At 41.3% G+C, this 25,176-nt stretch overlaps 1 protein-coding gene across 1 annotated transcript in view; it reads left to right on the plus strand.

Annotated features, from left to right (window-relative positions):
* Positions 1-25,176, plus strand: part of ptprga (protein tyrosine phosphatase receptor type Ga) — a 415,165-nt gene that overhangs the window by 297,786 nt on the left and 92,203 nt on the right. Inside the window, exons 5-6 of the mRNA XM_065955381.1 lie at positions 6,190-6,285; positions 22,846-22,912. Of these exons, the coding sequence (XP_065811453.1) occupies positions 6,190-6,285; positions 22,846-22,912 (163 nt within the window). The remainder of the gene's footprint in view (positions 1-6,189; positions 6,286-22,845; positions 22,913-25,176) is intronic.

A 25,176-nucleotide genomic window follows, 5' to 3' on the forward strand; every position in this document is an offset into this window, starting at 1 on the left:
AATGTACCTGAAATGAGCGTGATCTAGAAACACAGTTAAGCAGTGAGTACAGTATGTTATTCTTCTTTTCTCTAGTCCCTCAATTAAACAACTTTTATACACGAGGGGAGGAGTCAGCCGGCCGTCCGGGCGATGTAAACAAACTGAAGATAGGACTCTGAAAACTCTGAAAACATCACAGACAGTGGGACTCGGGTGTTACACCCATTGTAGACAGTCATGACTCACAGAGTTATTTTCAGAGGATATACTTGATTTCTACATTTAAGTGTGAAAAATCACACAAAGACTTTAAGCATTTCAGGGCAAAAAAGACATGACAACAATTTAAAAAAACAACAACATTAGGTCAAATCTGATTTCAGAAAAAAACTTCTCAGGTCGATTAAGGTTTTGTGTCCATCATTAATAGATCCACAAAGACCTGGATGCAGCAGGATCTCAAATCTAGCACACTTGGCTCCGAGCTAAAGGTGGAGTCACATGTTGTGATTCTTTTTACACTCATTATAAAATATGATTTGGGCTTCATGACTAATTGGACCAGATGGGATTTGTTCATCTGAGTGGGCCAGTTGTTGGTTAATGATGCTAATCTGGCCCTTGGACATCACATTACAGGAGATAGTAGTTTGGGTTGCCATGACTGAGGACACTTTTATGAAAAGTTCATCTGAGTTCAGAGCTCTGGAGTGCTCTTCAGCAACACATTTCATTCTTTAACCGCCGACTTTCTTGATCCATTCTTTTTGTCAAAGCGGTTTTGTTTTATACCGGTACATAAACAAACTCTAAAGGGCATTGAGCTTCTGCATGCTGCTTTCCACCAGGTTTTCAAAATCCTGCTGCAGAGAGATTTGTTTCCAACATAAGAATTCCCATGAGAGCATTATCGGGTAAAGCTTGGTCCTCATTGGAATCAGAAAGCTGATGTTGGATAGAAGCAAGTCGATAAACAAACTGCTACAGCGGACTTCTTGACTTGTGCAGTCTCACAGATCTCACCTCCACTGCACAATCTTTAGTAATATTCTCAAAGCATCATTATAGGCTGCTGCTAGAAGTCTCTCTTCCTGCTCGCTTTCTTACTGCAAATATCCACATAGTCTATGTGCGCTGCGGTCCATCAGCCCTGCGCACTACAGCACCAGCGAAACAGAATAGATCGAGACGGACAGGAAGTCAGCCAAGGGAACGCACAAGACTTCCGGTCAGAATTTAAACAAAATATACAGACTCCTGGACGGGTTTTACCACGACTTTATCAACATTACGGCACAACAAATCATCCTCGGAAAGACGAAGCAACATGTTGACTGCACGATTTTCTCTTTCCCGCGTGATCTTGTAGTTCTCATGTGATCTTGGAGTTCTCCTGTGATCTTGTAGTTCTCCTGTGATCTTGTAGTTCTCTTGTAGTTCTCCTGTGACTTTGTAGTTCTCCTGTGATCTTGTAGTTCTCCTGTGATCTTGTAGTTCTCCTGTGCTCTTGTAGTTTCTCCTTTGATCTTGTAGTTCTCTTGTGAACTTGTAGTTCTCCTGTGATCTTCTGGTTCTCACGTGATCTTGTAGTTCTCCTGTGACTTTGTAGTTCTCCTGTGATCTTGTAGTTCTCCTGTGATCTTGTAGTTCTCCTGTAATCTTGTAGTTCTCCTGTGATCTTGTAGTTTCTCCTTTGATCTTGTAGTTTTCCTGTGATCTTGTAGTTCTCCTGTGATCTTGTAGTTCTCCTGTAATCTTGTAGTTCTCCTGTGATCTTGTAGTTTCTCCTTTGATCTTGTAGTTTTCCTGTGATCTTGTAGTTCTCCTGTGCTCTTGTAGTTTCTCCTTTGATCTTGTAGTTTTCCTGTAATCTTGTAGTTCTCCTGTGATCTTGTAGTTCTCCTGTGATCTTGTAGTTCTCCTGTGATCTTGTAGTTCTCCTGTGACTACAAGTTTGCATTGTATAAAGAGGTGTACAAATCGCTTGAAACTGAGACATCTTTACATGTCAACACAAAATAAACCAGCATGCAAGGATGTTTGCTTACATACATCTTGCTGCATTTCATTTGTATCAACTATACAGTAAATGTGTTGTCATGATTTTAGTTAAGAAGTGCAATTCTATTTTTAACAACCTCAGATTAGACAGAGTTTCGCGCCCTCCCTCTGAGATCTTTGGCGCCTCCCTAGGGGGGCCCAGACTCCACTTTTGGGAACCGATGCCTTAATTAATGTATCAGTTGGTGGTGTTGGTGCTGATTTATCATTGCAACAAAATTCCTGTGAATAAAATGACCGAATAGAAAACAAAAAAAAAAGATTTGTCTTTCAGGGATCCTTCAATCTGCTTCAGGGAACCTCGGCGGCCACTATAAACTCCGCCGCTCCACGTCAATCACATTCCACTGTCACAGATGGCTGAATGAAACATCCTAGATCATCAGCAGAGTATAATGCTTTCTTTTTTTTCCCGTCCATCCCTGTCCCATTTTTCCTGTTGTGAGAAAGCCCACACCACCATCATTAGGACGAAAATCCAGCTGGGTTTGAACTGATTTTAATTGTTGAGCTGCTGTCTCGCTGCCACATTCACACGCACACAATCCCCAACATTGACTTTAATTAATATCCGTTTGGGAGAATGTGTTGTTCCAGTTGAGCTGTCTTCTGCTATAAATTCAGCACACTGACTCTATATCAGGCCGCTTGTCAACTGTTTACTTCTCGAGTAGATCAAAAAGCAATGCACAGGGCTCTTTATGTGAGGATTAGCAGGCTGGAGAAAATGCTACACAAGTGATATTGGCAGTGTTGATCTTGGCACGGAAAAAGCCTCCAGAATTGCTTTTGGCATGCAGGATTGTGTTTCCCCGACACCGCAAATTATGTAAACACATATGCATATGAACACAGTTTCTATGTACCTGCACACACACACACACACACACATACCACAATAATGTGCTCCCCTTACACACACACTCTGTGCACACATTTGCTGTGTGCTTTAATGCGTCACGCCTCCACATCACCATGACAACGGATAGCGCCTCACTGTTTGAGTTATTTTCTGTGTGTGTGTGTGTGTGTGTGTGTACGTGTGTGCGCGTGTGTGTGTGTGTGTGTGTGTGTGTGTGCGTGTGTGTGTGCGTGTGTTCTCATTGGTTTTCACTGTGCAACAACACATCTTCCAAGTCCATTTCACAGTATTATTGAGTTCAGGCTTCAACCTGTTTAACTCCTCAGCACAAACAGGAGACTGTGACAGTTGTTTATCGTGATTAAGATCGACATCTGCATGTTTAAAAGAAAGAGAAGTTGCTAAATATGTCGACGAACGATGCCATCCAAACACAAGAACAAACAATTACAGCATTTAAAAAAAATAAAGATCATGTGAGGAGTTTTTACCTGGTTACCAAGCCGACTGAAATAAAACCTGATGCCTCTATATGACTATCTACAAAAGCAACCTAGACGTTATAGTAGGGCTGTCATAGTTAATCGATTAATGTCATGCTATTTTGTCCCTTCAGGCTCTCCGTAGATAGTCGTCCTCAGTGTCTCCCTGTAGTCTCAGTGATGTAAAAGAAGGACACTGCTGCATCTGTGAACGTCTCATTTGACTTTAACAAACTCTCAGACAGCTCAGCTGACAAGTCCAAAGTAATATCCACCTCATGACATCACACATTGACCTTATGACATCACACATTGACCTTTGTTACCATTTGCTTGACCTCAGTTTGGGTTCCCTAACCACTTCCTGTTTCTGTGCTTATAACGTCATGTTCCTAACCTTCCATCTACCTGAAGGGCCTTACTTTATTTTCAAAATAAAAGCACACAGCAAGTAAAGTACTCTCAGCTTAAGACAGTATATATCGTATTGTGACTCGAATATGGTGATAATATCGTACCGTGGTACCTCTGGTGATTCCCATTCCTAATGTTAGGTTGTGGAAATCTTCTAAATGTTCACCTCATCCTGCACAATCACAGGCGGACATGATGGAGTGTCTAAAGGAAGGGGAAACTGTTTCTCAGTTCAAAGTCTAATTTGATTTGAATTTTCACAGATTGTTGTTCTGACTGACTGCAGGTCATAAATAACTCATTTATTAGTCATTAACACCACTTCAGGTTTTCTTAATCCTCCCAATGAAACATAAACAGACTCATAGTGAAGTGCAGATGTTTTGCTGAGTCATGCCTCGTGTTAATAAAGAGCTCAGCTGTTGTTCTGCATGTTAGCTGCTTTTTCATTTCCCATCACTTTGAGGAAATCAAACAGAAAATGAAGATTTGTATTTCGTGTTTTCTTCTCCTGCTTTTTGATATTTAGATGAATTTGAAACTTGATTTACTGATGTGTTAATGTTTTTCATGTGGTTCCGTTTATTCATAAGCCTATTTGCTATAAATGGCGATGCAGACTCACTTTGACTTACACTTGAAAGTAATAGTAGCCGTGTATTTTCTTCAAAGACTCTTATTAAACAGAGCGGCTCTTCTTCACATGAAGGTGCTGCTGCTGGCAGAGGAATATTTGAATTAAGCCTGTCCCTAGGCAGCGCTGAGGAAATTCAAACAGTGGAGGAAAAAAGGTCATGGGTATCCTAATGTGCATGTCTCAGTGACAGTGAGAAGCATATAAAGAGATTCTAACTTTATGTAAAACTGGGCAGTAAAGGATTACTGGACCAACTCTCACCTGAGGCTGTATTCACAACACGTCCCCTTTTAACTTCTTTAGAGGTTCATTTTCTCTTTACCATTATTCTTTGTTTGTTTAGTTTATCGCTATAGTGCTTTCACACTTGCTCTTAACTCCTGAAAATCATCTGAAGTTTTAGCGGTCAGCTGCCTTTGTGATCACAAACAGCCAAATTGTACAATCTGACTTGTGGAGTTTTTTTCCAGCCAGCCCCCTGGAATTTGTTTTTTTTCTGCAGAAAGTCCGAGTGAGCTAAAGAGAGAATACAGCAGCATATTATCAGGAGAATTATATGATAGCAGGACACACCACTACATGATGCTATAATGAGAATTTGTGCCTTTGCAGCATACCAATGCTTCCTGTAATTCGACATAATCACAATATCAACAAAAGAACAAAGAACAACATACTGCCGATGTTTTCTGCACCTGTTGCATGCATGCAGTCTATTTAAACGCGCCCCCCCTCCCTCTCGTCGCAGAGAATTTTCCAGAATATTTCCTGCCTCTTTCATAAGTCTAGTCACCTCAACTTCATGAGGAAAATTCCCCAGGGTACTGGCAATGAAAAAGTCCAGGTGAAGTCAGAGTGAGGAATTTGACTGCTTGCATTCACACATGCAGCTCACCTCGAAAAAAACTTCAGAAAGTTTTCAGGAGTTTTGTGCAAGTGTGAAAGCACCATTAGACTTAAAACACTTTGTGCATGCAGTTAACTGATACATGTTTGTTATTTCCTCTCCTGCCTTTTGTTTACATCAGACTTCTTTGTTGCAGTGAAATAAATGATCAGCACATCCTGGGGTACCGTTTTTATTGAACTCGATATGCTGAGTGCATACTGAAATGGCTGGATTTTTTTTTTGCACAGATTGGATTATTTTTTTGTATTAAGTTGATTACAGCATTTCTTTAAAAAAGACCAGTATCTAATTCCAGTTTGTACAGGTACTGTACAACAGGTCCTGGTTCTGAATTGGCCAACATGTGTAAAAGAACAAAGACCTCGGTCAGCTCCATGCCAGCACTCAATGTTCAAGAACAGAGACAGAAGTTGGATTGTTTCCACTGTCAACAGGAGCATGCTTTGCACTGCAGAGTCGCCCATTAGCTCTCATGTTTTCAGGTTTCATGAGGCCATTTACCTCGTCATTACATATGTCAACATTAGACAACCAGGAATTTTATTAATGTCAATCTGGAGTAACATAAAGCTCCAAAGAATTCTACGTTTGCTCAGCCTGAGGAGTGCAAAATAATTTATTTGGGCCACATATGAACGTGTTCCTGTTTTTGTTTTGAAAAGATGCATGCAGTTTGTGTTATCACTGTTAAAGCTGCTGTCATAAATCTCCCATTCAGAGGCAAAATGTGACGGAAATATTCCGACATGGCCCACTTTTTTTCCCATCAGTCTGCATGCAGCTTTTTTGTACCCACCCCCCCCCACCCCCCATCCTAACTTGGTGTTTCTGTCTCTCACAGATGCAGATCTACATGTACAACTCAGATGACTTCGACAGCCTCGGCGCAGCGCTCAGGGAGAAGAGGATCATTGCAGCAATGGCTGTGTTTTTCCAGGTAGGTCAGAAAGAGGCTTATTTTCAAACGAATTTAAAACTTCCCTGTGAATCAAACTTCTGGCATAAAATGTTTACCCTGTGTTCGAGTTGGAATTGAGATTTGGGATCATTTATTTTGTGCTGTGAATTCAGTATTAAGGTCATTAAGGTTACTCCTAAGTCTCACCTCTATCTTCATTTTACCTCTGGCTGTTGATTTTTCTAAAAGCAAAAATGTTGCATGTTCTTCGTTGAATGCAAACATGAGCTGCAAAAATATCTACAAGATGGAAGTCCTGCCACCAGATAAATCCTTGATCTCCAGCCTGTTTAGGGGCTGTAGGGGAACTGGGAGCTCCATCACTCTTAATTGGCAGGAATTAGAAGTTAATTAGGGACCATCCTAAGTGCACCACTACTGGGACCATTAACCCAGAGTTAATATACTTTTCCTCTCTTTTTAGTCCCTCTGGCCCGGTGTTTGTGTAAAGTCTCCGTTTCACTCTCAGGAATTATGTCATGTCAAGACCGCATTTAGGAAGTGGAAGTAGCCAACATTGTGTCGCCCATTGGCTTGAAGACTTCTGCTTTGAAGCCTCAAGTTTTGGCAGAGACCGTAAACGTATTAGGAAAATGTTAAGTGACATAATAAAACTCTCAACAGAGTACAATAGACCCTATAAAACATGGACATAGTCACCCATTAGTTTTTGCAGAGGCAGTGTGAAGCCCAATGATGCTGGTTGCCATCCATCCTACAATCAGTCAACCTAATTAGATGTAGAGACCTGAAGCCTTCTGGCAAACAGAACTACAACACGCCCACCTGTCGGATAAATCAGCCACGCCCTTATCCAATTAATGCATGACTTTTTGTCTTCATTTTCAAAGGATGAGTTCAAATTCCTCCACGTACAGTGTGTCTGACTTTAAAGGCTTTATATGCGATTTTTTCATCCAGCAGATGTCGCCCTTGAGCACCAGCATGAAACCAAAACAACTTGCGCTGCATTGTTGTGTTAGCATGCTAATGCTAGCGATCTTTATTATGCTGGTATCTTCACACTGCATGTAAATTTACCTGAAATGAGCGTGATCTAGAAACACAGTTAAGCAGTGAGTACAGTATGTTATTCTTCTTTTCTCTTGTCCCTCAATTAAACAACTTTTATACACGATGGGAGGAGTCAGCCGGCCGTCCCGGCGATGTAAACAAACTGATGATAGGACTCGGAAAACTCGGAAAGCATCACAGACTCACAGTGTAGACAGTCAAACTCACAGAGTTATTTTCAGAGGATATACTTGATTTCTATTATATTTAAGTGTGAAAAATCACACTTAAATTTCCTTTAAGAAATTAGCTTCTTTTTTCTGACATGTAAAAATGTTTGTTCTAAGCACCAACATCCAGTGTTGAAAAATGAAGTCAATCCAGAAGTGCACAAAAACTGCAGTTTCTCTGCAGTTTTTGTGCACGACTATAAAAGACAATAAAAGACTCAAAAGTCCCATACACACCTCATGTTAAAATGTCCATATTAACAGCAGAAATTAACATGTTAACAGCCTGGTACAAATAAGATGTTGGTCTGAGCAGAGAGTGTGTCGACATTCTTAAAACATTTTAATTCTTCCTTTTGGTAAGAAATCATAAAACTTTTCAATAAGTCTACGTTGGTCAGATGGCGGACAGGCCGCACAAACCCCTGTAGATTTTTGAACGAGAGAAAAGGATTTTGTTTCCTTTTAGTTTAAAATATGATCCTCTTTTTACCTTTTTTTTTTAAATTTTATCAATGTTGATAAATAACGTTAAACTGTTATATTCAATAAAACATTGTCATGTATGTGTTACAGGCGTGAAGTCAGAACATCCAATGTGATGTGACATAAACAGAAATTGTGTGTGGGATGTCAATTTGGAGGTATTTGATATAATCATTCAGGGAATTAATTGGATTGCACAAAAAACTGGATGCAGCTTGGCTAGCGTCGGTCTCTGGAGAAGCATAGAGATTGGGAGCTCCACACACACCTCCCTGCCTGCGTCGTCAGATCAGGAGGCGTAGGGACAAGTGAGAAATTAATAAATTACACCTCAAGCACACTCTTTGGAAGTGTAAACAAAGCACTAAACACCTCAAAGAATAATTCCCTGGAGGGCAATGCTTCGCCAAAGCCAAATCAAAAGAAAAAGATTGAAGTCGGCGGAAACGGATTGATTTGCAGTTTGCTTGATAAAACAGAGAGGGTGAGTTGGCAGACGGAGAAACAGCTTCCTTCAAAGCAGCCAGTAGAAATGGCAGAAAACTTTATTTTTAAAAAGCAGGAAAAACTGCTATCTTAACTGACAGGTGACTCCAGAGAAGCATTCACTGCCTCTCTTTCCCTCGCACCAAGGAAGGCAATACAATTTCCCTGAATTTGATGATACTGTGCAGTTTGCAGCTCAAAGATGGATTTGAACCCGCGCCCTCAATAACTTGGCTCTCGCAGATAGAGCTCGACAGGTTGTGTTTGTTTGTTTGCTCCTATGCAAAGAGGAGTGAGTGAGTGTGGGGTGCCGGGGCCAAGAGTGAGTGATTCCTTTCTTCATCCAGGGGTCCCTCGCTCTCCTGTCCTGCACACATGCTTCAGGTTGTCTTTGGGAACCGCAGAGGGCAGAGCTCCCACGGTGCCTGTGTGTGTGTGTGTGTGTGTGTGTGTGTGTGTGTGTGTGTGTGTGTGTGTTTGTTACTTTTTTTGTTTTGCTTTGAAAGAAATAACAAGATTCTAGTCTTTCTAGAGAATGTGAAGACTTTTAAAAATACAGAACACACGTAAATGTCTTTGAAGATCTCTGTGTGGGTGTTTAAATCTGGTGGTCTCTGTTAAAAAAGCATCTAACTGTGTCACCCAAGAATGATTGCTTAATTACTGAACCATGTTTTAATTGGTGTAGCTTTCTAATTATAATGCTATTAAGAGTTGCATTTTAACTTTACGACTACAAAGCCACCTATCAGCTGTTTTCTTTCCAATACTGAAGTGATTGATATTGGAATTGTGGAAAATAAGTATACATATTAAAAAGTCTAAATAACAGAGGGCCTGCTTCACAAAGGGATTGCATGACTTTAGTCCCCGCTACACCCATATCTTAAACACAAAACACAACACCAGTAACTGCGCTGCAGGATTAACAGCGTCTCTGTTCATCAGAGCTTTTTGCATGTATTTACACGAGCCACTAATATTTAATTTGAGGATAACTTGGCTGCTTTCTATGAAATACGCCTCATTGTAAGAAAAAAAAAGGTCTAATTCACAAACACCGGTGTGTGAAGAGTTTGGAGTGAAGCTCAAAGCGTCTGTAGAGAGTTGGCGGTAATTGCACCGCAGACTTTATAAGACATGTCACATGCAAACGTTTTCAGTGCTCAGGAAAACAATTCCACATCTGTTTGACTTTAAAAGAAATAATCTGAATATAAAGTCTGTTAATATAACTTTGAAATACAGTAACTATTATTAATATAATCATGGGTTAAAACAGTCCAGGGCTGTCACCGGCTCAACACTTCATCATCATCTGTGGAGATGATTTGGAGCCTCTACGGACGAGGATGCAATTTTTTTTTCTAAGTTGACTTTGCTTGCTTCTTTCAGAGAGGAAGCTTTGTTTTCAACGGTTCAACTCCTATAAAAAAATGTATATAAGGTATCAAAATAAACCCTAAAAAGAGTTTCCCCTCTCCTCCAAACTCACCATCTTTATGTGGACACACTGAGCTTCCTCAGCATGAGAGCACGGCTCTGTGCTTCTCTCCACACTCAGACGCAAAACAAGAACAAACTTCATGGAGCGAGACAACTTCCTGTGTGTGTTTGCACCTGAATGTCATTGACGCTCTACAGTATATTCTTTATGAATTCCATTTTGAGACGGAGCAGACAGCCGGAGCAAATGATGATTTTTTTTGGAGCTGTTAGCGGCTGCAATCCATTCATAGTCAATCAGGTCCAGAGATCCATTAAATTGTGTTTTAAAAACACCATCATCTGTTGCCCCTTCAGGGCTTCTCTGCATTCAGAATCTGTCACATCCAGCATTTGCATTGATGCACTTTTATCACTCTAACAGTTTTTTGCTTTGCAAGTTAAATTGTGAAACTGAATCTGAGTGTGTCAGCGTTTGGAGATAAAAATCTGTGTTTGTATGTTGCAGTTTAATCGCTTCAACGCTTTTTTTGCCGTGTGAGATGAACATCCAGTTAATTTAATTTAGTGAGCCAGTATATTTCTGTTTGTGTGTGTGTGTGTGTGTGTGCGTGCGTGCTGAGGCGTGCTGGGAGTTTTTCTTGCTTGTGTTGACGCTGATGAGTCTCTTTGAGAGATAAGCTCTCCTCCTGGATTGATGAGCGTCCTCTGCCAGACTCGAGCAGTACAGCAGCGGCGTCCTCCCACACAACCCTCCATAGAGACGGGATAGACTGAAGTGTGTGTAAGATAAGCAGTTTAAGCTGCACACTGCATTTTCCTTCACTTTTTGTTATTGAAATGGCTGAATTTTAAAAACACTTTTAACTGCTCAGAATTGTATTTTCCACAAAGCAAAATAAGCTAGAAAGAATGAACTCTGTTTGAGAGGATGTTAGAGTTAGAAATGAATGCTGCTATCACATGCTGAGCTCTTCAAATTCAACCAGACGTCGGACGTGTGAAGCTATTTTTATGTCGGCTGTAGCACAGGTAACATTTCTACATTACAAAGTTAAAGGCTTTCTATGTGTATATTTTTCACACTTAAATATAATATAAATCAAGTATATCCTCTGAAAATAACTCTGTAAGTCATGACTGTCTACAATGGGTGTAACACCCGAGTCCCACTGTCTGTGATGCTTTCAGAGTTTTCAGAGTCCTATCTTCACTTTGTTTACATCGCCTGGACGGCCGGCTGACTCCTCCCCTCACGTATAAAAGTTGTTTAATTGAGGGACTAGAGAAAAGAAGAATAACATACTGTACTCACTGCTTAACTGTGTTTCTAGATCACGCTCATTTCAGGTAAATTTACATGCAGTGTGAAGATACCAGCATAATAAAGATCGCTAGCATTAGCATGCTAACACAACAATGCAGCGTGAGTTGTTTTGGTTTCATGCTGGTGCTCAAGGGCGACATCTGCTGGATGAAAAAATCGCATATAAAGCCTTTAAATAGACTCATTTTGCAAAAGCATGCCCAATATTGATCCTAGTTTGAGTACGTTTCTGCTCGTGGAGCTTATTAGAAACATGCAGAGGCTTCTGTTTTTAGGTCCGGTAGAAACAGATCTCTTGCCCACATGGCGGCGCCTTAAACCCTGTTACCTTCTCAGATTGAAACAAAAACAGACCGTTCTGGACTGGAAATGATAAAATGATAAAAATGATATCAAGAGTGGAGCATTGTGACGGACCAACATTAGATATGTTACCTTCTTGTATTGACCCCCATTTGAATAGTGAGTGAGGACTTTACATTTTGTAACTGGTCTCTTTCCACACTTACTGAACTTGCTCAGGAAAAACAGCAACACCATGTTACAGTAACCCCTCTTATTTTTTGAAGTCCGAGCTCTATTGTCTGCCTCAGATATTTGGAGGGAATTCATTTATTGTAAAAATTGATTTAATCCCAAAGTCATTGAGCTCATGGTCGGTGCTGGCCTTTATGTTTGTCTACCTTTCTCCATTCGTCAGCTTCTCTCGCCCTTCCATCACACTGTTTCTGCACAGCATACATTGTTGAATCTGTATCATCCTTTAAATAAATTATCACACTCTTGTTACAGGATAAATTGGCCCCCATCAGCTCGGTTGAGCTCGGGTTTCACGCGTTTATGACCCAGCAAAGCATCGCACAGCAGCCTCTGATTGAAATGGATGGCCGCTGTAAACAGCTATCATTGCCCTTTTATTTGCTTATTTACAGTGCTTTTACGCCTCCATGTTTGCCACACACACACTCGGGCAGAAGAAGAAATATTCAAAAACCGAGGCCCAGCTGGGATGCAAATCACAGGGAACTCTCTTCTATTTGTTGCTTTAGTTAACACGAGAATCCCACTGAGCCTCATTCCACATGATTTGGGGTATTATTGAGTGGAGCGAGAGGCAGAAGGAGAAGAAGTAGTAGTAAGACACAAAAACAACGGGATGAAGGATAAGCTTTCCTGGACTTAAACTCCACATTGTGAGTCATACGCACTCTCCTCACTGGAAAGAAACGACAATCATGGAGGACAAATAGTAGAAAGGAGGGAAGTAAATTGAAACACACAAAATCAAACCCCCCACCTCTCAGTTGCAAAAATTGATAAAGGAAAAACGCTGAAAGAGCTCAGCAGGCATTGATTTTTTAAAGTGATTTTATTGATCACTATGTAAGCACTGCAGGAGTCACATTTCTATTCGAGCAATATTTGATGGACAACTCTCAAAGATAAAGGGGGAGGACCAGCCTCAGATGTGGGGAGACACCAATGGTCACAATGAATGTTGGAACCAATGGAGATCAAATTGCACTTTTCTTTACATTTGTTTTTTACAAGCAGGTTGGTCAGGTGGATGAATGGATTACAACATCCAATTAACTGATTAATTAAGCTAACTTAATATTGGATTACAACAAACTTGGTAACCATTAAAACGAGACTCTCATTGCTGTTATGTTTGAAGTAAAAGACCACTAAGTAAGAATGGAAAGACCTGTCTCACAGCATGGGAAAGCCTTTAAAACATTTATAATATAGTATAGACTTACCGTTATTTTTAGGTAGGGCCTTATCTTATGGGCTCAAATATGCTCATGTAAATATTTTGTATCCACGGCTGTACATAGCTGAGTTTCTGGATCTGTACTGTGGCAGCATCTCCAAAAATCAGCATTATTAAACTCCAATCTACTGTAGGAAATACAATTCACTGAGAAGTATATCTCATACATTCCCCCTTAAAACAAAATCCAGTACACAACGTGAACTTTGCTGAATGCAAATAGGAATTGTAACACAGGAAGACAATTTAAACCTTTTTTTTACCCTCTGGGAGAACCCCCCAAAACAGATTGCATCTCACATACCGGTGCGACTTACATTCCGATTGTTTGTGAGATACAAAAAGAAGAGGTTGTCAGCAATGTTACTCCTGGAGCGTTGGTGTTAAAGAGGACATATTATCCCCCTTCTCCACCTTTTCAAACAGTCCCCCTGTGGTCTAAAAGAAACATCTGTGCTTTGGTCAAAATATAACATGAATCAAGCACCAGAGGAGGTTTGTGACCCTGTATAAACCAGCTCTCTCAGAACGCTCCGTTTTGGTGTGTGTGTCTCTTTAAATGCAATGAGTTTTCCACGTAGACATCACTCCTCTGTAGCGAGAATAAAAATGGCAGACCTGTGCAAAAGTTTTGCTCTAGGCTGGAGGTGGAGTCCATGGGTGGAGATACCAGGGGAGGGGAGGGGAGTCTTTACCAGAATCCCACTGTGACATCACAATTTTTCTCTGTGTTGTAAGACTTATGCGGACCACAAACAAAGGACTGGATGAGTTTATTTCACATTTTGTGGGTCAGTAGACACTCAGGTTACCCAAACATATGTTCAAAAACAGTCAAAGTGGATTTTTCATAACATGTCCCCTTTAAGATTTGTGCTTTGAATAAACTTTATTGTAAATAAGAGCGCTGAAGGAATGTTTTAGAGAGGAATACTTGGAAGGATTTATCCCTTTCTTGATCTATCAATAGAACTCATTGTTTCTTATTTCGTTATAGTAGTCGAGACAATTGACAAGACGAGAAAAAAAGTCCACAATTTCATCTGTTCATTAACGTTACTACCACCTCATCGTTCATCACCGGCACTGTTTGACTCCACTTTACAGAGACTCATGTTTTCCTCTGACTGAGAAACCGAGAATATTCCACAGACATCCTCAGGAAGGTTAACGCTGGATGTATTCATATTAAGACTACCTTGAGGTTTATTTGAATTGGTTCCATACTTTGGTGGGGTGGTTCTTCACATTAAAGGTAGCGGCGTCAAAGTGGAGATGTTTCGGCAGTAGTAAGCACAGCAGGATGAGAGATTTGGTTTGCAGACATATAAGACCCCATACCACTTCATTCGGCTCTAAATCCAATACCCCCAGTGACGGTAATTAGGCAGTATATGCCAACACTGCTAAAGCACTGCTGAGCCGCTTCAAAATTCAGCTCAGTGCACGCCACTTGAGGAGACATTAGCCTCAGCAGTTATGCAGAGAAACAGAATTCATTACATGTCGTTTTGTCATTGGTTGGATTTAGCAGTTTTTACAGGAATTTGAGAGGATATCTCTTTCCAGTTGTTTGGATCGGTTACATATTTGTTCTTGGCTGTGATGTTGGGGAGGAAAGGCATTGTTCCCGTGTGCTTTGTCTTAGTCGTCCCCTTAACTGCACGACCGCTGCCCTACTTATAACACACCATCGCTCAGACTGAAAAATCGACCGCTGTCACTGGTCTCCTCTCCTCTCCCCCCCCCCACCTCCTTCACCAACACAGAACAATGATCCCTTTATTCTAATGTTGAGATGAAGTCTTTTTTTTTATTTAGGGCATTAAGGGCAACGTACCAGAGTTATAACTGTGACTTCCTGATGCTTTGAGGGAGACACTCAGGTGGCTTAGAGCAAAAGACAGACATCAATGTGTTCAGAAGAAAGGGGCTTTGAACAAAAACGGGTCAGATAGTTTGTTTAGAGTATATCAACAAACTCACGGTTAAAAAACAATGATTCTCGGGGCGCTGGTGGCGCAGTGGTTAGTGCGCGCGCCCCATGTATGTATGCTGTAATCCTCCAAGCGGGCAGCCCAGGTTTGAATCCGACCTGTGTTTGTGTCTGTGCACAAATTGACAGATAACAGACTTCAAGAGAATATCCGAGGCTGGCGTAAATCTGAAACTCTCGTTAATGTTGTCGTCATGCAGGTCCTTTCATTGTCTACACTGAGTGAGAAGCTCGAGTCCCACCAGCTTTGTGTAGAAAAGCTGTTTCAGTCAAGGACTAGAGAAAAGAAGAGGAATATACTCACTGCTTATTTGGATGTTACGTTGGTGTCTTTAGATGGCGGTCATTCTGTGTTAATTTATGTTCAACATGCAGCTATGACTTAACCAAAGTGTGCTAACATTAGCATGCTAACAACAATGCAGCAGGACACAGGTGATTGCAGCTCGAGCAGAGGACAATTTTGTCCGCAAAATGCCAACAATACATTCTTCTAAATGTATTAAATGTCAAGAAAGAAGAGGATGTATCAGTCCAAGGTGGAAAAGGAACATAGTGCAATGTCTTCCTTTGTCTGACTCATAATGTTTTTAGTCTTTATCTACAATAAATGATCATGGCATGGGTTTGAATTAAGTCTCCATGGGACAATGTTCTGTTCATCATATACCAAGGAGAGGAGAGCAACGTTATGCCAAAGTTTCTTCCTTTCTCCTGACTTCTGCCTCGAACTGAGAAAGTTGGTCGCTAATGTAATTAGCAATTCTGCAACCCCCCCCCCCCCCCCGTGTGTCTTCTTTGAAAGAAGTCCAACCATTACACACATTATGCCACTGATTCATCAGCAGTTACTGCTGCCAAACGCAAGGTGAGGTTAAGAGTCTCTGCAAGACACAGCAGAGGATGGAGGAAGTCGAGAGGAAGAGGATACACCGGGAGAGGACTTGGATGGATGACAGTGGCAGAAAAAGGGACGCAGGGTGAGAGAGGGCGAAAAAAAACCTGTGAAGGAGGGAAATATGAGGACATGTCACAGTGTACTAGGGTTTCTTTTTTTTCTTCTGATTTGTCACTGCAGCGGCCCGTCCCCGGAGACACGGGAGAGCTGTGGCGAGGGAATGAGGAGAAAGAACGAGAGGAGGCAGGATTTGAAGAGGGAGAAATGGGTATAAAGAGAGAGGGAGTAGGAGATTGTGATGTGAAGCCCGGTGGCTGAGGATCTCAGGGGACAAGCCTGTGGGCTTTTCAGAGACAAACATTAATAATGAAAGGCTAATTCCCTCTGTCCTCCTTTCTTTGCCTCCTCCTCACTGTCTCTCTGTCATTCCTCTCTGTGTCTCCATGGCCGCCTTTATTTCTCTTAATCTCCTCTGCCTTTTACACACGCTCTTTTTCCTCACCCACTCCCTGCCTCGCCTTGTACCAAAAACAGGCTCTTCATTGCAGTTCCAGATATTTTACCTTTCTTCTGCCAGTTGATGTGATTACTCCATGTGTGTCTATGAGTTGGTGTCAGTAGGAGTGTGTGTGAAACTGAGGCCAATGTTGCCACGGTTAAACTTTTTTTCTGCTTCCCTCTACTTACTTTAACATTCCTCCTTCATGTTTGACTTTCTACGTTATAGCTGTAAATCCCAATTTTAACTACAAGGAGGCGATCGTACACATCAGAGACTAAGAGCAGGGCACTTCTTTTTTATCGTCACACATCCTGGCATGTACCCTCATTTGTCACGCAGTGCATAAAAGTTTAAATACTCTTGGCTCAAGGCGTCGAACCACTCTTCAATGTCACAGTCAGACAGATCCAGACAAAGACTCTCTTTCTACTCCCAGATTAAATATCAACCATTATCTATAATACTTTTCCTGTTGCAGGGGGCTGGAGCTAATACAAGATGTCATTGACAGTTAGACACAGGGCTGACATGCAGAGACAAACAACAATACCAACATACTTAGACTTTAGGGCAATTAAACCAAGGAGCATGGTTTTGTACTGTGGGGGAAGCTACCAGTAGACACTTACTCTGCCAAAATAGTCAGTCATTTTTTTCATCTTACACTTTTAAAGGAAGACTTTGCAATATTTTACACATAAATACAGAAGAAATCAAGTCTGTCCTGTGTAAATGTGTCTCTGAGTCATGACTGTCTACAATGAATGAGAAGCTCGAGTCCCACCTGCTGTACTGTTGTTGTCAGATCCGTGTTTACATGGACGGGACGGCCGGCTCCTCCCCTTGTGTATAAAAGCTGTTTTAGTCAAGGACTAGAGAGAAGAAGAAGAACATACTCACTGATTATTTGGATATCACTTAAGAGTGTTTAGATCACGCTCATTCTGTATCAATTTATGTGCAATGTGAAGCTACGAGCTAACTAAAGTGTGCCAACATTAGCATGCTAACACAACAATGCAGGACACAGAAAATTGCACTTCGAGCAAATGACAGTCTTTTCCGCCGCTTGCTCTCAATGGTGCTTAATTATGTTGCGTTCTAATTGATAACTCCTTTGTGCGAACGCGAGTGGAGAGGGGTTGGCGGTGTGTCTCTGGAGGAGAGCGGACGCTTCAGAATAGCGGAAGTGCCATCAAACAGAAGTATGTTTTGGTTTCATGATGGTGCTCAAGGGCGACATCTGCTGGATCAAAAAGTCACATGTTCATCCTTTAAAAGCAGCAAAAAATGATCTCTGAGATGATGGTTAAGACACTCGAAGAGGAGACAAAAAAGCTTAACCAAACAAGAAGCTATAGTGTCATCAAGTGTGAGCTGCATAGTCGACATGAATGAACTGGCAGCTCTCTGAAGCCACACAGAAGGACACACACTACACCTGGCTAACATATGTTTCTCATGTTCAAGAAGAGCTGGTACCCAAGTGATGGAGCAATGCAGCTCTGCTTGGGAAACAGCCAAAAAGAAGTCGGTGATGAGCAACAAGAGGCAGTTTTGATTTGGGAGAGGGGACTTCTATTAAGTCTATTAAGTTTCACCTGTACACAAGACAGCTGCCTTTATAATTAATCAATCAATCGTTATTTGTATAACGCTAATTCATAACAAGTGTAATCTCGAGACGCTTTACAAAAAGCAGGTAGAAGACCTTACTCATTGTTATGTTACAAAAGAAAAATGGGATATGGGGAGGATGGGATAAGATACAAGAAGGATTTCTCCTTTGTATTCTTTGCATTCCTGTTGTTTACACTTCTTTGCGGCTGAGGTGAAGGTCGGAGCAGGCTGTGCATGAACGACGACGCCAGTGGTTGTTGGGAAGATACAGTCCTTTACTTTTAACTTGTTTTTCCATTGGAACAAATGTACAATATTAAACATAAATGTTGCCATTTGATGCATTTTACCAGAGTTAGCTTAGAGCTAGTTTACATCTGCAGTCCCTCAGCAGGTCACACAGTCCGATGGTGGTAGCTGGGCGTCAGGGACGTCGGGTGGTAGTAGTGCCCGCTCACCTCGCTTCCGGGACAGATCCTTCATTGGCTTAATTCTTAATAGATCATGACACATGGTAACATTTGGGTATTGCATGGCACTCACCATTATGTTACCGTTATGTGAATATAAGTGTTTAAAAATCGATTTGTTTCTTCCATGGTTAAAGGGAATAATATCACATCCTATAATGAGATGCACCAATAAAAGCACAGACATTGAATAGACTGTCTTTTGTTCTGTGTGTTTCCGTCACAGTCCAGGGAGGAAGACAGTGCAAGCACAAATCCCAGTTATCCTTCACACCAAACGTTGCAATTCAGTCCTACTAGCCAGCACGATGATGTGTTCCAAATCCGTGTGGACATTGATTGTTTTTTGTTAAACCCATGGGTCAACAGATACGTGTTGCCAAATCCAGGACAGAAGAGGGATGGCGGCGTGATGACAGTCTTGGCAGGCTCTAAACTCTTCATGCAAATTGTTTGTTATGGCTGCCCGCAGTGTGTTGTGGTTCCTTGGTTTAGATGTGATTCTTCTGCACATCAACACTGTCTACAAGCAAGTCTATATGCACCTATTGAACTTTCTTAAATACACAGTTTGATCAAGACCTGCATGGTTATTTTAAAGTGACAGTGGTTAGATTATTAGTTGTAATTGCTGTTTGTGAACCTACTTGAAGCTTGTACCAGGGCTTATTGTATCAGTGTAGTGTAGAAGTGGTGAATCATTGTTGAAGCACTTTCAGTATGTATAAGTAAAGAATGACTATCATGATAGTAGCAGTAGGCTACGCGCTATAGCTGTCACAGCAAGTAGTATTAGCAGAATCAATAACGGTATATTAATAATAATTGTGATTAAATCCCATTTTTAATCACGTTTGAAATTCCATTTTTTACATGTCAATTTTTTTATTTATTTTTTTATTCTGTACTGTCTTAAGCTAAAGGTACTTTACTTCCTGTTCCACTTCCTGTAATGTGCTACTAGTTAAGATTAAGTTTACAGTATGTCTCCATGGTAACCAACAACAACACAACTTCTGGTACAAACTAACTAGTTTCAACGAAGGGTTTAGTGTTGACTTCACACTGAAGACAGAACTTATAAAGAGCTGGTGCAGCGCAGCGGGTTAGAGGTCGTTTTCAGTCTGATAACGTGAAAGTTGAGACTTTTTTTGTTATCTCATAAAATCTAGTGAGGAAGATCAAACCAGCAAGAACTCCAAAGTAGTTCCCCAACTGCTGACATGACCGTCAAAAGCCTGTGCCAATAAGAGTCCTAGGTTTGTTAATGTTCAACAAGTCCACAGTCCTTTTAGGTAGAACATCAGGCAAGACAAAACTTTGAACTGAAGAATAAACAGATGTACAGGTTTGTCTCTTATCTGCCTCAAACAAGTCACCTCTTACTCTGACTTACTACATATTTTTCAAATGATGACAGGCCCTTTTTTACCATGTGTGCAGCATGGCTTTCTGATTTGTGTATTGCATTTTTCAGGACAAACAGACTAAATTGGCACAGACCTTTCTTGTTCCTGTTTACCCAGAGGACATTGGGGAACATGCAGATGTCCACGTCTCTAATCGTTAGAACAGTGATTTGACAGGGCTTAGGTCTCTGAGGGCATAGGGACAGGTATAACAGTGTGTCATCAGCACGACAACGTCAGCATGCTTTTTTGTTCACAGATTGAAGCAGTGACCAATAGGCAGAACATGCAGATTGAAGAGCAGTGGACAAAGTGTTAAATTCCTGAGGGACTCTGCATACAATGATGTCATTACAGGATGAAAAGTTCCCAAGAGATGCAGCAGGTTGTTGTCCCTTTGGATGATTACTAGTACGACTGCTGATCCATGATGGCCTGCGCTCTTCACATGAGTTTTAATCAAAAATACCACAGTTATATAACCTGAATGATGACTTGTGACAAGCAGGAATAAACTTGAAAATAATTGTTATGAAACATGTTAGGAGCCTATATGTTCAAACTCAAGGACCTTGACGGTAGGTAGTCCAGCATGATAGTTTCCATTGTATTCAGCCATGTCCATGACATGCAGTTTCTGTGCAGCTGTGTCGCTTTTTGTATCTGTTTTGGCTATGTGGAGTTTGTAATCCTGCGAGCAATGGTGCAGAAGTTGAGCTCTCAGTGTACAGCAGTATTGATAGTTGTGAGGTACACACCTACAGTGCATGAATAATTGCCTAGAGTTCTTGACCCACTGGGGTCACTTGCCAGCACTCCACAAGGTTTATCGAATTTACAGTATACCACCGTTTTCTTAAAATGTAGGATTATGACCAAATATGGCGTCGCCAGCCTGGTCATGGCTTTCTGTAAAATACAGTGGACTGATTTTCAGTCGTGTCAGGTCCCGTGCAGTGGCTAATGTCTCAGCATGTTATACTGGTATGTTTATTGCACTGGTATATAGGATGCAGCCCAGACATTAAAGTTTACCAGTAGCCAAAGTGGTAGCATTAGCATTAGCAGCAGTAGTGCGCCAGGGCGACTTCATCTGTGTCCCAAAAAGGACCCCTAAACTTACAAAGTATACCACAGACTTTCAATGAGGACAAGTTTAGATATTTTATGATAGAAAATGAATAAAAAGCATAACCATCACACTCTGCTATTGTGACACAGAGATGAAGCTATTACAGTGGAAATACATTAGACCATTATTAACTTGGTTCCCCCGGTAACCCTCTTGCTGATATAAATTGCAGCGTTAGCATGCTGTGGTGGGTCATGCTCACCTCTGTGGCCTAATTAAAAATTCCTGATGGCATAAAGTGGAGAAAGCTTTTCGTTGAGTTGCACGTTACCCGCTTAAGCAACGTCATGCTTCACATCGCTTGTTGAAGCTGTAAGTCTTTTTTTAATCCTTATATTCACACGTGCGGCACAAGCAAACAGCGTTTGATGCTGTAGGTGTATCTGATGAGGGGGGCTGTGATTGGATAACAGATGTCCCCAATGGACGTGACCAGTGCATGATGGGATACTAAATGTGTCAGATCTGACCTAGGATCAGTAAAGTGTCCTCTAGTGATGATTACAGAGAAGTAACCTCAATCATTTAGTTTGAAATACGGGATGTCCCGGCTAAACGCTTGACGGGTGGAAAACCAACTAATGACGGTGATTTTCTCCAATTTCAGCAGCAGGGCATTCAAACACATATTATCCAGCTGGCCTTTCCATGGAAGAACTTCTAACATATGTTCGGATAAAAACTATTATCATTTTGTAAACGGACAGGCGTTGAAATGAAACGGGTCACCTTTTACAGTCTGAACCATTTCTTTCAACAAACAGTCAGACTTGATTCTGCAAAAAAACTAAACATTATTTGTTTTTAAACTTCAGTAAACACTTGGTGGCAGATCAGAAAACACTAGTATGATTATTTCCGATTGGTCATTTAGTGTTTTGAAAGGATGAATTAAGACATTTGTTGGGGGGGGGGGTTATGTATTGACTTCCAGCCTCCATGTCAACAATGAAGCTTTAATTAAAAACAATGATGTTGATTTGACATCACGCACTCTTTGAGCTTGCATGGAGGGAGGCCTTTAAGAGCTTGTTGATTTCTTCAGTCACTTCCTCCTAATTACCCTACTCTTGTTTTTCTCAGCATCTCTACGTGCCCTTCAGCTTTTCCCCCTCCACCTCTGTCACTTTAATCAGATAGCTTTAGCACCAATCTTTCCCATTTTCTTCCCTTTTTCACTCAAACATACAGTGAAAGGTGCAGTACTGCCTCAACAGTCATTGTTATAACACTTAAACAGACACATTTTTGCAAACACTTGGACATTGAAGTCTGCAATGTGCTTAAAGGTTATATATTTAACGCGAGTTAAAATGTTCTTCTGTCTGAAATGTATCAACTGTTTACTTTAAAAATGACATAAATGTGTATTTTCAACAACCTGACCTGACCATTGCCCCCATAAAATGTGTCTATTGAGGTGGCAGCCATTTTGAAAAGGCAGAACTTCTGTCGTGAATGACACCCTGACATATGATGACTCATTGGAAAGGCCAGGATGTCAGCGACATGGCTCAACAGGTTTCAGTTTGATAGCTTGAAAAGTTTTAGAAATATCCTTTGGAGACTCACATCCCACACTGAGGACTAACATGAATTGTTGGGTCGCTGACCCTGCTGTGATAAAACATTAGAGATTGTAAATTGAAACAACTTTGAATGTTCCTGATTTGAAATACATGCTGTGATGTGCTCTATGCTTATCAATGCAACCTGATGATTATTGTGTCTTTTTGTGTTCCTCAGGTGGGAGGGAAGGACAATCCAGCGGTCGACCCCATAATCCACGGCCTGAAGGGTGTGGTCCATCATGGTGAGTGGCGGTCTCAGTGCTCAGTCAGTGATGTTGACTCCTGAAGCCTCCAACAGAATTAGGTTTATTGTAAGCCAAACTGTGTGACACAGATCTCATAATGTTGGGTATGACATGCATGTTCACTGTGAGATGAGTTAAGTGTGAATCTTAGCTGTGAGGCAAGTCAACAAGCAGCGCCATCAGTGAGCGTCAACCTGATCGAGCTGAGGTTGCCATGGCGGTCAGCAGAAAGCTGCCCTTGTCATAGTGGCATGTTTGACGGTCATGTGCAAAGACAAAAAGAAAAAGGAGGAGGTATAGAGAATGTGGACACGGTCATTGCAAAGGAAAAGACCACATTGCTGACACGGTCGGATATTTGTCGCAGGCTATCTTTGGTTGCAAGACTGTAAGATATGTGATCCTCTCTCCCAAGGCGACGTGGGTCCAACGTTGTGTTGCCACGACCAATGATACTGCAACTATTGATCATCTTTCGTCTGGATCAAAATTGAACTGTATGTAGCCGTCTCATAAGAGGGACCGGAATCTAGTCATTCAGATTTTTCTTAAAGTACCCACATAAGATGGTCGGTGTCAGCCTCTTTTATACTCGCTCATTTTCAAGTCCCAGCCCAAACAGTCGAGGGTTTGGGCATTCCTTCACTTTGACATTTCCTTCACACAGCTGCTCATTAGATTATAAATTACACCCGACTCACTCAATGGCAGAAATAAAGATAAACGATGGCTGTTTTAGAAGTAGTGCTTTAGCTTTCTGTGCTGGAGCTGGACTTGAGTGTACCTCGTCTGAATCTAATAACTGTATTCACTATAACACATTCAGGGGTTTTATCCTGACTCCGCAGGCTGACCTCATTTACTGTACATCTTTGAAAACTTTGCCCTCAGCCAATCAGGTGTCAGTATCGTAAGGACTTTGGGATTTATGCAGTTTAAATTATTCAACTCAGTTTGCGGCTGCATTTATCTGCAAGTTATTACAGCAGAGCAATTTAAATGTAAAGACTCATGATATATTTGAAAATGTAGTCGGGATCAGATTTACACTGACGGAGCATTTTGTTAGAAATTAGCATTTCCTTTCTGTTTAGAAGGGTAGTGGAATCAGCAATCCACCACACTGTATTCATGTAGTGACCGTTCAGCCTAGATTAATTTGAACAGATCTCTGCGTGCATGGACAGCTGACAATCTGCTCGAAGGTGTTCTCTCAACGTTAACTCCATCCTGGCCTCTCAAGGTACTAGACGGCTCATAAACAAATGCAAAACACTGAAAAGGATCCCAGAATGTATCCCCAGGTATATACAGTCTAAGGTAGCTCTCATTCTGACTCTGAAGTCCTGGCTGCAGTGGAAGCTGCAGTGTCCGTCCTTCCATATAGGATCTTTGAGAGACGATACCTGTTGGGTTCCCATTGTATATGCAATGCAATGACGAAGGCGTTTCCTCGAAAGAGTTTGAACAAAATCGATGAAAAAGCGATGTTCCAGTGTAGATATTGACACTTGAATAAAAAGGCCATGGAAGATACACTTTTTTTGATCCCCACTCGAGTTTGACCAAATCAAATATCGGAAGAAAACAAGAAAAGTAAACTTTCTCCTCCTGAAATGTTGAAAATCCCCAGAACTGTAGATGCACAGTTCTAACTCAACTAGCAAAACAGACATTCAGTGTTTTCCCTGCTAGTTAGACAGAAAACAGAAGCACAAGAAACTGAAACTCCAAACAAAGAAAAATGACTGTCGGCCTGCTTATTTCTCATTAAGGTTCATATCACCATGGCAGTCCCCATGGTGTTTAGTTCTCAGGGACCTCTACAGTGGATAGTCCCTGTTCAAAAAGTCTCCAGAACTCTTTGGTCCGAAAACACCTCATGCGACTGTCCTGGCTCCTGAAGGTGCTTTGATGGATGAGCATGTCACGTGTGATGTATGATCAAACTCTGAATATGTAACACTGAAGCGTCTGATTGTGCTCACTGTCAAAGAGTCAAAGCCTTTTGTATCATTTAGAGCCACATGCAGCGCTCTCACACACACCAAAAGTAGGACATCTGGGATGATTCAGTGTTTTATTTCAGTCTTCACACAACAAATTAGAAGATTTCACATTGTTTTTCTGTAAGCATTGTAGTGACTGAGTTGAAAACAGTTTTCTCCTGCACACAGCCCTGAAGTGCATCTCTGTCATGATCAAAACATTTACCCTAAAGCAGTGTTCTGTCTTGCCCCCCCCCCCCCCGCCCCCAAAGG

This window comes from Labrus bergylta, chromosome 5, assembly GCF_963930695.1.
Source record: "Labrus bergylta chromosome 5, fLabBer1.1, whole genome shotgun sequence".
NCBI classification, from domain to species: domain Eukaryota; kingdom Metazoa; phylum Chordata; class Actinopteri; order Labriformes; family Labridae; genus Labrus; species Labrus bergylta.